A 13,628-nucleotide genomic window follows, 5' to 3' on the forward strand; every position below is an offset into this window, starting at 1 on the left:
ATAAAGCACATAGGATTAAAGCATTCACATTGCAACCTCTATCCTACCAGGTCCCAAATCATACAGCTGGGTTGACTGAGGCACAGTAGTCGTTCAAATCTTGCCCAAGGACTTTAGTCATTCAGAAACAAATGGCAGCGATGGGGCTCGAACCTGCAACCTGCTGATTGCAAGCCAGCCACACTAACCATTCACCCATCATGACTCCACATAATTGCAAGCATTACTCTTACCTTTACTTCCTTTGTTTTATCCCAACTCACAACCACCACAACTGCCCTATAGTAAGTAAATTCTCTTCTTTATTAGCTATGGCAAGTAGGATTTTGATATGTAGATGCTTACCTCATCAACTTCCATTGAAAAATAATCGTGAAGCATTTCTGTCTTTGTTTGGAGGAAATCTACAATATACTGTGCTAATTCTTCTTTTGGTCCATCATCTTCTGACCAGCCACTCTCATCAGAGGTGAGGGCCATCATAGCTAGTTCATAGATTGGTGCAGGAGTCTACAAAACAGATGACACACCATTTGCTCTAATTATTTTCTTTTCTATGAAAGGAGTGTAAGAGATGTAAAATATCACATTTTTTTCAGTAGGTCAAACTTTGGTATCATGTTTTGATACACAGGCCAATTCAATATTTAGTCATATGAAACTAAGTATTCAGAAACAGGACTTCAGTTGCATTTCCTCATTTGACTGTGATAATTACAAGCATTTAATCAAAAATCCACTTTTTATGAGAAAAATCAAACCACTAAGATCAAATTCTTCAATATAGAAAACAGACTATATTTGTATAACTTCATATAAAGCAGTTTTATCAAATACCCTAACGAAAGCCAGGTATGAGTTTTGAAATTAGGAATTTTTACACCACATAAACATGTATATGTGATAGTAATGTCAATGCAGAAGTAACATTTGATACAAACTGGACAACAAGGCTACATATATACATTCAAGGACTGCACTTACAGATAATCGAAGAATTCCAAAATTACCAAAATCAAAGATCATCTGTTGATAGAAAAACTCTTGGCTGTGGGAAAAAGACAAATGTGGTAGAAGAAACTCAGCATTCTTGAAGGTCAAGTTACTTTGCACATGCATGCACATATGTGGGCACACACACACACACACACACAAACACACACACGCACCCACACACACACCACACACACACACACACACACACACACACACACACACACACACACACACACACACACACACACACATACACACAGAGTCATAATGCACTGATAGGTCATGAATTTAAATACTACATAAAAAATGCTTTGTGACATTTATGTAATGCTTCCTAATAGGAAATATCACTCTGTACCATCTCAACATACATGTATCTGCTATAATTATGTCGCCATATATATGAAATAAGGAATGGTTCATGTGAGACAAATACATGATTGATTACAAACCCTTGAAACACTGAAATTGAAACTTTCTTTTAAACATCACTTTCAACACAACTGTTTGATATTATGATTAACTCCATATTCCATGTAGGTCAATTAACAGTATTTTCAACTCAAGAATCTTACTTTTGTAGTAAAATTCACACTCTATTAAAATCAACATGGCAAGTCCTATAACAGTGTGCCAGAAAGAAAGCCACTAGGTACAGCCAGCCTATGTTGGATACCTAAGAATGAAGAATAATATTATGTAGAAGACAAGCTAACCTGATTTTAGTTGTATTCACTAAATACAACTTAGTGTGGTGTTGTAAAAGTGCTAGTCCTGGTTTCACACAGCCTACAAAGGTGTGGCTTTTAAACAAGTCTCTCAGACCTGTACAAAAAAGAACAAGAAATTGTGTCTATCAGGAAAATTGTACTTAATCAACTAAAAACCTGTACCACTTGGTACAATCAAGACAACTACAGGTACATATCTTTATACACAAGAGTGCTTGGAGAAAGTGGCTTGGTTTTCAAATATGTATCATAAATACTGATATGTACGAAAGATGTATTGTCACCAGTACATTTGTACTAGAAAAATTCAAGTTCAAATTGGCAAATTTACTTTTATTTCACAAACATTTAACGATGTCTGGAAGTATATCATTTACCTTTATGTGTCCTCTCTTCAACTTCTTTCTGTAATGTTAAAATACTTGTAAGTTTTATTTCTCTCCTATGAGGTTGTCTGACTGACGCACTTGATGTACTTGGTGAACTCTCCATGTCTTCCTCAAGTTTCCCTGTCCCTTGTTCTTTCTCTTTCCTATGAGAGACATCGAAAAGAACACAAATAACATCTTCTTATAACATTGACATTGGGGAAAACTGGTATAGGATGTTTATGTGTTAAAGCTGTAAATAATGATAGTGTATGCAATATTTCATTTTTTTTTTCAATTTAGATCTAACATTCCAAAAACAAAGTAAATTGTTCTTTCTGTAGTACAACCTCTGCTGTCCTCTACAACATTTCCAGTATGGTTCCTTAATAGATGTGTAAATTTTTTTTAAATGATTCTAAAAAAATGGCATCTCTTGACATCATTTGAATCTTAAACTAAGAATTTAGAAGTGTTTTCTTAAATACCTGGCTGATAATGAGATGGATTCATCTATGTCCATAAGATCTATATCATCTTTCTGTTGAGCCCCAGTCATATCTATAGTTCCTGTCACAACATCCTTATCAGCATATTTCTGTATATCAGTGTTGTCTGAGGTACTTGACTCTGATTGCCTAGCAGTATCCATACCAGAGCTGGTTGATACTGCTGATGAACTTTGTGATTTGCTGAGAAAGGCATCTAATTTCTGTATTTTATCATCAGTTCTAACCATTTGATGTGCGTATGGTTTATTTGCTGTGGCATCACCACTTGCAGTATCTTTAGGGTCCTTGGCTACCTGTGATGTCTGTACTGGTGCTCCTGGTAACAATGCCTGAAAAAACAGAAGAAGCAATAACCTACGTCAAGGCATGATGACTTTTTTTGAACAATGACCGATACACTATAATCTTGTGAGACACAACTTAGAATCTTATATACGAGATAAATGAAATGAAGTTACAAGATGAATGAAATCAACACAAAAACTAGACACCAGTAACTTGCTTTATTTTCTTAGAAATTAAGTGTTCCATTTATCAAGACACATCTTGAGAAGTGTTTCATGTCAAATGCTCATGCCGTGTATATGACTTTGAGCCCTCAGTATAAACCACAGGCAGTGCCCTTCTACAGCCTATGAGTGTATTCAATATATGGGATGTCTTCAATATCACAATTTTCAGAGAACACAGAGTAGGAATGTATTAACACAAGAACAGTAACTTCCATTATTACCTGTGTGAAGAATGTCCTTGATTCATTACAACCCAAAAGTTTCTGTTCAACACATTTCTGGATTTCTTCTAAAATGGCATCTTCATGCAGGAAGTGAACTTCATGTTTGGTTGGATGAACATTGACATCTACATTCTGTGGTGATATCTCTAAACTATGGGAACAATAACAGAGTAATTAAAATCCCTTGCAAACTGTGAAAAGAAACCTACTGTTTTCTGTCAAAAATTCTATTTGTGTCATCGATAACCTTTAGATGCAAAAATTTCTTTTTTTTTTATAACTACATGTATGAAACTCTTCACTGAAATGAGAATAAACAACTATGACAAGAGGAAATAAACAACTATGATAAGCGGGAACAAACAACTGATATATGTGAACATGCCTTGAATTCTATTGGTAATAAGTTTATGACAAATTTACAGCTTACATACATGAATGCACAGTGAGGTTTCATGCAACAATTATGAGATCATATCACTTTTTCAGAAAATCTTTAACATCAAAGGAACAAGGGTTTTTTAGTTAATGTAATGTAACTACAATGTTAACAATACATTTGAATTGCCATCTGTATGTTTATAATTACAAACAAAGAAATAATTTCCATGATATATGATCACCAAATTTGAAGTCAGCTTTTAAACACCTTAATGATGCAAATGCAGTATTTTACCTGAGATATAAAAATGGATGCATGTTCTTAGGTAAATATGCTGCATACACAGTTTCAATTGCTTTCCGTAGAGCTGGTGAATCAACCAATCGATCTGTAGGTAAAATGCTACTATTAGTTATATCTGTCACACAATAATCCATTCAAAACAGTTGCTCATTTAAAAAATTACAAAATGTACTTAGATACTGTGCTTTCTCTTCCCATTATAGGGAATTTTTCCACCTTGATCATACAGAACATAACCATATTTCAATTTTTTTGTTATACATTGTACCAAGTCTACACAGTGATGACTACATATTTAGCCATATTGAAAGCCAGAAACAGCCACTGTATTGTTCAACACCTTGTACTCTCATAAAACCCAATATGACCATCTCATTCATTTTGCCTGTTTACCAAAACTGGTACAGGTAAGAAGATAACATAAATACTGGGTCAAGTACTCTAAAGGTTTGTAAATCTTAAATGCTATTAAACCATCAGCCATAGACTCTTTCCAGCTTATCTTCACTATTAAATACAAATACTGTACCCATAAACTGTCAATTCTAGTACTGTGCACAAATAACAGAAGCAATAAATTACTCAAAAAAAAAGAAGTCCTGTTAACTCTGTCATCCACTCTTTTACTGGTATATGAATAGATTTTATTCTTTGAACGTGAATACTTTCCAACACAAAGAAATCAAACACCACCTAAATTACATGCAACAAGTTGCACACTTTTGGACATGCTGATACACAGAGTCAGTTATCATTAAATCATGAAGTATAGTTCTTAACTTTGCAGATAATGCCAAGTACATGTACCAGTTCTAAAATATGTCCTTGACTAAGGACAATGAACTCAGCAATAATATTAAAAGACATGGCTACATTCAGTAAATAAAATTTACTTACGATTGATGAAGAGAAGGAAAATACACTTTTTTACAGAGTAATTGGCATTAGATATATAGCCTGTCAATTTGAAGGCTGCTTTGGGATTTTCACAAGATATCTCTAGCAACTCCCTGTAAGAACACAAATAAACCAATGATGTCAAATGTTCATGATTTCTAACTCTGGAGAGATACTTTTACTGTGAATCAATTAACCATGAAATTTACATGAGGTAGGAAGCCAATTAAGTTTTAAAGACCCCCTCACAGTTATGAGGTGGTGGTCAATACAAGCCTTATGATTAATCGTAGCTGAAATAAAAACTTCAGATGAACTGTCTAAAATGTTGATTTGATAGCTAAAGAAATGTTTGCATACATCCAATCTAGATTTTTAAACTGTCTTGTATTGGAAGTAGTTGCTTAGGAAAATACAGCTGGATCTAGATGAATATTAAAGGCCATGAAAAAGTTTGGACACTTTCTGCTAATGAGCTCTGATGAGTCTAATTTCAAGGTTGCCAGATTTTTGTCTGTACGCTTATGAACTGATGTAACCCTTTGTCCTAATACACAACTCATATGTAGACACCACGCCAAGGAAGAACAGTCAAAGAGAGTACTTATTCTGAAGTGCACATGTACATGTCATGGGTTGTCATGAGAAATTATTATTCTTTTTGCTTCTTTTGAGGTCAAAATTTATCAATTGGCAAACACAGAAATAATAATAGTAATAAGACCTGGCAATGTGTATGTATCATCAAACACTTGGTCTTTATCATATAACAGGTCTCATTACATTTCATTACCATTAATTTTAAATTTTGACATCCATTTCTATAAATCCTTCAAGATTGTGGTGAGATATTAGGTTATGTGGATATGGGTGTCCAGTGTCCACTATGACAATGTGGAGTTTAAACTTCTCACTCTACGAATATTCAAGTCAAGTGTGTAAATAAAGACTGGCAATACTTTAACAGTTGACAGTATGTATTAAGTCATTTTTATGAAATAAGCAAATAATGTCCTGCAGTATGCTTTTATACAGAAAAGAATTCATGCAGGGGAATTTAAAATGTGTACAACCTTTCATGTTTTCTTTGGATATAAGTGAAGTTCTATTAAACATTTACTATTTTGAATTTTTACATAGTCTGGCACTTTCTAATTTGTTGATATGAAAGATTTCTTACCTTGCTACTGAGGCACCATAGATAGTTCTGATGTTATCTACTTTACTGGCATTTGGAGGAGTTCTAACATCTGACACACTTTCTCCTTGCTGTGGAAATATGCACATTATCACCTTCATTACAAGTTGTTGAAAATAACATTTGTTTGTACTTGCGATGGTGGAGAGTACGTGTGCTTGTAACTCTACAGATGTCTTTAGTTATAAAGTTTAAGGTGTACTTTCTTTATTTCACTACATACTAAACATTTCTATGACAAAGGAATATTCATCAATTACTGTATGCCTTTTGTTGTACATGGTGGTCCCAAAATACTACTAGGATTGGCATATTTTGCAATATGCTGGTAGAAGTGTCTCTGAATTGTAATCAATGAAATATGTCAAGATGTGTTTTGGTATTATTACAGTACCTTTTTTAATGTAAATGCAACTCCTGAGTTATGTATAGCATATCTGCTGACAACTTCACTAATTTTACTGTGCTCTTCACCTGGACTTTTCAGTGCTTTCCGCCGAGTAGCTACATTGTAAAATAAGTCTTCTACCTTGAAATACAATGATGAAATGATACCATGAGAACATTATCATTAACACTTATTACATAAGTGTGAATTTCACAAAAATGAAAAAAAGGAGCCAACGAACTTGCTCAAATATTGTCAGTCACCTTTGTCAGGAGATAACTTGAGGTGTAGCTTTTGCCATGTTACAGCTAGGTTTGATTTTCTTGACTTTGGTTACAGTTATCAACCTATCTTTAATAGTCTACTATCTTTCTGGTCCTTACCATAACACAATGAATGCTTTGTGGAAACACACACAGACAAAGACACAGACACAGACACAGACACAGACACACAGACACGGACACAGACACACAGACACACAGACACACACACAATTAATGATAGCATACATTTGTAGTATGTGTGTATTACACTTACTGTTATCTGTGTTCCTTTATTTCCAGCACATGGTTTGACAGGTCCTTTCAGTTTACCATCCACATAACTACCTCTGAAAATGACATATTATATTATACCAGTATATTGATGGTAGAAATCGAGGGATCTGATTGGTCTAGACATCGAGCTAGCGCGTCTAAAACGAGTGATAATGCACTGCTGGTACGATAATGCACTGCTGGCACGCGTCCAATTTTGTTCGTCTACGAGCATTGAGTTGTAGTCCGCCGTGATACTGATAGTGAACTCTTCGAATTGTCAGAGGAGGATTTTCTCTCAATGAGACAATATTTTATGAGAAATTATGATGGAAATTTCGAAAGCAACCCAGTCATCGCGTATTTGTTCAAATCATCGCCTTCTACATGTACTAAGGTCAAGGCGCTAGGCATGCACGAGATCGGTCGCGGTCCCAGCCTCGGCGCGGCTGGAGTGGAAACATTGGTGAGCTGTCCTGTCATAAAAATGAAGCAAGTGAAAGAGGTTACACTGGCCGACTTACCATTAATCTAAATAGAAATTTGTCTGGGATCCTGTCCTAGAGTATCAGTCATCAATCCGAGAGGGAAATCCTCAAACCCGAAAATCTACTGACGTAACTTCCAGTAATATAAATACATTGTAAATATCAACCTGCCGCCATGCCTATCGTCTCACTTCACCGAGTCGCGAATTCGGCCGGGAACGATCGAAGCACGCTGTATTTAATAAACCACTTCAAGTTTATACCTTGAATCAAACATGTTGTTTATTCATCACTGTGCACTTTTAATGAGCCGATCAATGTACAGATTATCCCTAGAAACGATTCGCAGATAAAACAAATCCAGTCGCTGCACGACGTTCACGTTGAGGCCAAGATCAGCTGTCTTGAAAGCAGCGTTATTGTTATGCAAATTAGCCACCGGGCGCATATGAAACGAGAAAACGTTAGTTCTTATCTTGTTTCCGATATTTTCAATATACTGGTATAATATAATAGCGATAAACCACCACCTGGGGAAGGTATACCACTCGGTTTTGACCAGTGAACTCAATATATGCACTCGCTATCGCTCGTGCATATATTTCGTTCACTGGTCAAAACCTCTTGGTATACCATCCCCAGGGGGTGGTTTATTGCTTAATTAGATAGTCATTAATGTCAACAGTACAGTACAATTCTTCCAAAACTGATCATAATGATCTTGCAATAGGGCAGTACTGTATTGGAAACACATTGTTGGTGGTGTATATTTCTGTGAGCTTTTCCATGGATTAAATACTCGACAGTCCTTTTTTCAGTTCTTTATTTCCATGGATCAAATGCCTGCTACCTGGAAACTTCAAAGTTGGAACCATATATGCATGGTGACCATAGTATCAATGGTACATATAACTAGTTAATTTTACAATGCTTCTACTTAAAACTGTCATATTAATATCACATGAAATGTATGGAGTCAGACAGGCCCAAAAACAACAAGAATGAGATTGTAGGACAACTTACTTGAATGCACATTTGGAATCTGCTGTTCTAGTAGTGATGGTGACATGAGCAACATGACTAATACTTGCCAATGCCTGAAAAGAAGGAATTTGAAATGTATCACCTCAATCTCACATCTTGATACTCACACAACTAGACATTGACACAATATACATGTGTACATGTCAATTTCACACTGCAAATGTAATATATAAGCTACTTGTTGCTATGGTTGTACATTTGTATGAATGTCAATATGTCAATTTCTAGCACATTGTAAAATATACATGAAGCCTCATAGGTTAGATTTTTTGTTATTTTGCATTACTGGCATATAAACTTTGAAATTTAAACACTATTCGTTATATTTTGGCAACTACACGTTACAAACTTACCTCTCCCCTGAATCCATATGTTGCTATATTCTGTAAATCTTCAAACTTCCTCAGTTTGCTTGTAGTGAATCGTTCACACACTATGTCCATATCTTCTTTCTATATGGTGTAGGTACAACATAAAGAACACTAGATAAGTATACATATATGTAAGATGAAAGCTGATGATAGGAGATGGAAATACATGTGCAGATAGTTATATGTGACAATGGACCATCCAGACTTCATGCAGAATGAAATACCGTCAAGTGGTTCTTTTGGCTTAGATATCTAACAAAAAAATAACAGAACTGGTTAAAAGTAATTCAGTTAGATGTAGACAAACCTAAAATAACACATCAAAGACTAGGAAATCATGTGTATTGGTGTTCAGTGTTCTACTACTACGTACTAGTACCACGGTTATTGAAACTGAGTGTTCTTCTTACAACATTTTGAGAGTCCAAGAGAATGTACATGTAATAACATAATGTTGAATAGGCCATTCCAGACTGCAAACAGGAAATTGAGAATGCAGTGCCCTCACTCAAATTGGGGTATCATCATCTCAGTGCACTGTTTCTTACGAGCTTTGTCCCTTGGTATTCTGTAGAAGTGTAAATCAGGGATGTTTTTTGTATTGTACAGACATCAAGGAAAGCAGCAGTGCTCTATGATTAACCGAGTAACCTTTATCATGTATACCCTCAAGGTACTACACACAGACAGGAAGTAGAGCGCCACCATGGCAAATTTTGGAAAGGCCACAAAACTTGTCTCTTTTATGTTTTATAAACCAATGTAATACAGTTTACTGTAGATGGACTGAAGTCCACTTCTTTGGTCCTGGGTGAAACCAAATTATCTATCAATTCTATCTCTGAAAAAAGTGACTACACTTAGGACCATTACTTACCCTTATACCGGTACCACTGTCTTGTATCTGTATCAGTTTCAAACCACCAGACTTCACTGTCACTTGAATACTTGAGGCTTTTGCATCAAGACTGGGAAAAAGTTCAAAGAGAAGAAAAATTTACATGTTTTAAAAGTTCAAATGTCTACATTGATAAAGTAACCTACACAAATGAGCTTGCACCAATAAAAGTTACTTCACTACATGTATATATAGCTAAGCTACCTATTAAATGAAAATCTATATTCTGTGGTGATGATGATGCTGGTGGTGATTTGTGATATGGAAATCACTGATAGATGATGTACTTTCTAATCTGTTGATTTGCATCATAAATATATTTTGTAAAGTATTTAAATACCTGAATACAAAATAGATACAAATATAATTTATATTCATATTCAAAGTTTGGTTCCACCAAAACTTGCCAAACTTATCCATGAAGATCTCTGTTATCGACTTCCAACTTATACATAATATCTACTATGCATGGATTGAATGTATACACAGAACATGTAAAGGTTCAACTACTACAATAGGGTTTGGTAAAAGAAATGACATTTCCATTTGTCTATGTTAAACTTTATTACCAATGTTTCACCTCACATGAGAGGTCTCCTTCATGGTAGAGTAGAATAATGTATCAAGCTGGTAAAAGCTAGTCATTCTCCACTGTCTCTTTTACCAGTTTGATGCACTATACTACTCTACCCTGAAGATGACCTCTTGTGTGAGGTTGAAATGTTGGTGATCGTAGACAAACGGACTTGTCAATTCTTTTACCAAACCCAATTTTACATTTTCTCAGGTCTATGTCTCCAAGTTGGCTTACTACTGTAGTTGGACTGAGTGTAGTCTAGCTGCTAGACCTCGGATGTTCTTCCGATATAATACGACACATGACCAAACATCGCTATCGAGGATTCGGGCAAGCCCTCACTGTGAACTTCGTTTGCTTATCACATCGGAAGAAAGCCTGAACGTCTAGCAGCTAGCAAGATGAGACTGAGTATAGCTTCTGCAACATACTATAATAGGTAATTAGCAGTAAATGTGCATGAAAGCCCATGATATACAATATTCAGATTCTACATACCAGTTTTCTATCATTTCTTTGATAGCATTAGCGGGTCTTTGTATCACTTCACCAGCTGCAATCCTATTGACTACAGTCTCATCTAGACGTTTGATTAAAGATGGTTCAGCCATTTCTAAATAACATTTATAAATACCCCTATGTTCAATGTTGGTTTGTTAGTTACCTACAAATAATAAGAGATATCATATGTAGGAATGTGGTTGTTGAATGTGGTAGTATCCATCCAACTGTTGTAAATTGCATTACTCCTTTTTTCATTGTTTGCATTAACATTTCATAAATTAACATTATTTAGAATAAAAATAATAAAATAAATGTGAGGTTATAACATATGAGATGTAAAAGAAGAAAAACCTTGTCAACAAATACTTTTAACACTAAATAATGATTTAATATCATATAAAATAATTCAAATATTACAACCAACTTGCTAAAGTCTTTCATAATTTTGTTTTGTGTTCTTATTAATGGGTGTTTGTTTACTATCAGACAAAATCCAAAACAAAACAACAATGCACGAAATTTCATGACATAACTGAAGTGTGATGTGACCACAATCTCTAGAGGGCAGGCTACTGGTGCACGTCCAACTCGGCCCATTTCCAACTCGGCCCACCAACTCGGCCCACCGTCTACCAACTCGGCCCACCAACTCGGCCCACCGTCTGCCAACTCGGCCCACCAACTCGGCCCACTCTCTGCCAACTCGGCCCACTCTCTGCCAACTTGACTATAGATATTTTGTCCCCTATTCGTCAATTCGTAAATACTAAGTAGTCAAGATGTACAACTCGATGTGATTGTAACTTCAAAACCGAAACACTTTGAAATAAACGATTGCGTTTATTACTAACGTATCGCCCACTTCGACACGACATGCACTCTAAAATGGGTTGATCTTTTTTTTATTAATCGTTGGGAAGACGACTGTTGAAATTAAAGTATTTCGTGAAACTTGGCCTGTCCATGGAAGTACAAGGCGCTTTTACTTCCATGGTTTGTTGGAACTATTAAAAGTTAGCAACGATCGACACGCGTAGGCTGTTATAGCAGACCCCCGTATCGGGTAGCTACATGTTGAATGAGAAACGATCAAGCGTAGTGTGTCAGATTATTTTGGAATTATGTTGTTTCGGTTTGTTTGATGGAGACATTTCAATATGCTTTTATCTCGTAGAAAATAAATAAAGGTTTATAACTATTCATATAACATTGGTGGTAAAGTTAATTTATTTTTTCTTTAAAGTGTCAAGTTGTTGAATAACTTTGACCATTTGCAAATGGTGTCAAAAGGCAGACGAACTGTCCGGTGTGCCGACTAATCTACGGATGATTGACAGGCTTCGGTCGAGTCATCTGTATGCATTAAAATAAACTGACACAATTTCAATATAAAATTAACACCCCCCCCCCCCCCCCCCCCCCCCGCCATACTAAATGAACTTTGTTGTTCTCGTTTTTTTCAGACAATGAAATATTGATCTTTTCCCTTATGTATTGAACAATCTTGACAAATTGACGGCGGATCGAACCGGATCCGAATAAGAAATGCGGCAACCTATTAAAACGCCAATAACTTGTTCGTGGGAAGTCAATTTTAAACATAAAAAAAACTTTTAATACCATATGTATGATATTCGTCCACTTTCCGTTCTTTCTCTCGATAATAGTTTGTGAAAACTGAAAAGTCTGCCCATTTCAAATTTTTGATCATCACTTGAAAATACAGTACTAGTATATCGTTTTATGAAGGCGTTTGACAACTGGCACTTAACACCTACTCAATTAGCGTCGCTCATCGTCCTCTCAATTACACAAATAAACAGGAAATGTAGACACCTCCCTGTACCACAGACAAGAAAATCCCGTGACTGAAAACACTACTATTACATTTATTTCCGTTCCCAAATAACAATATAACAGTGTAGTTTTTTGGTTGAATATCAGTATTGTGATCAGTTACAAGATAATTCATCTCAGTATATTAGATGAAAAGGTAGTACGGTGTAGTACATTTCGGAAGGTCAATGGTATCTTACAGTCAATTCATAAAAGATTTCATGACACACATGTACCACATCCTGTAAACAGCGCGACACGCCTATCCCCGGCAGAAAGGGGGCATGGAACTAGACTACCCCGGAACCACGCCTCCAAACCCGTAAGCAGTTGTGATCAGTCACATATCTCAGGAGCACCACCAGCGAAAAATCATGTAAATTTCGATCTCTCATAGTGATGTTCGGGTGAGCCCGTGTCGGGGCATGGATGTATTAGTAAGATAATACATCCATGATTAGGGAGAGTTGAAAAAAGGGGCGAGTCAAATCGCGTTAATATCAGTGGTGTGAACGGTGCGTCAAACGGACACGTTGTTATATTGAAATACATGTAGATAGGTAATGGTAGCCCGTCCTGCCGACGGTGAATGGGTCTACGTTACTGTACCCTCAACACCGAAGGGACGACAAACTGTATGCAAGCGCGACTAGGAAATGGCATGCATCGTGTATAGTGAACACAGAATTAATGTTTTCCTGTTTCATTTGATCGATATAAGTCCTGTGTTCCTCAACCCCTTCAGTAAATTCATGCGATCTACATTGTATATGTACTAGTATGTCAATCCATAGTGTCTTTACAAGTAGTAGTAGTATACCGATGTCGGTGCTTGGAGCAAAGGATTTTTTCTCTGATTA

At 36.0% G+C, this 13,628-nt stretch overlaps 1 protein-coding gene across 1 annotated transcript in view; it reads right to left on the minus strand.

The window, feature by feature from the left end:
• LOC144434682 (DNA mismatch repair protein Mlh1-like) overlaps positions 1–11,039 on the minus strand; it is a 14,655-nt gene extending 3,616 nt beyond the window's left edge. Inside the window, exons 1-15 of the mRNA XM_078123198.1 lie at positions 10,927–11,039; positions 9,831–9,921; positions 8,936–9,034; positions 8,562–8,635; positions 7,052–7,124; positions 6,518–6,652; positions 6,106–6,194; positions 4,926–5,038; positions 4,020–4,113; positions 3,341–3,494; positions 2,584–2,936; positions 2,105–2,259; positions 1,713–1,821; positions 985–1,048; positions 346–510 (exon numbers count right to left, since the gene is read on the minus strand). Of these exons, the coding sequence (XP_077979324.1) occupies positions 346–510; positions 985–1,048; positions 1,713–1,821; positions 2,105–2,259; positions 2,584–2,936; positions 3,341–3,494; positions 4,020–4,113; positions 4,926–5,038; positions 6,106–6,194; positions 6,518–6,652; positions 7,052–7,124; positions 8,562–8,635; positions 8,936–9,034; positions 9,831–9,921; positions 10,927–11,039 (1,881 nt within the window). The remainder of the gene's footprint in view (positions 1–345; positions 511–984; positions 1,049–1,712; positions 1,822–2,104; positions 2,260–2,583; positions 2,937–3,340; positions 3,495–4,019; positions 4,114–4,925; positions 5,039–6,105; positions 6,195–6,517; positions 6,653–7,051; positions 7,125–8,561; positions 8,636–8,935; positions 9,035–9,830; positions 9,922–10,926) is intronic.
• Positions 11,040–13,628: the final 2,589 nt, after the last annotated feature.

This window comes from Glandiceps talaboti, chromosome 4, assembly GCF_964340395.1.
Source record: "Glandiceps talaboti chromosome 4, keGlaTala1.1, whole genome shotgun sequence".
Classification (NCBI taxonomy): domain Eukaryota; kingdom Metazoa; phylum Hemichordata; class Enteropneusta; family Spengelidae; genus Glandiceps; species Glandiceps talaboti.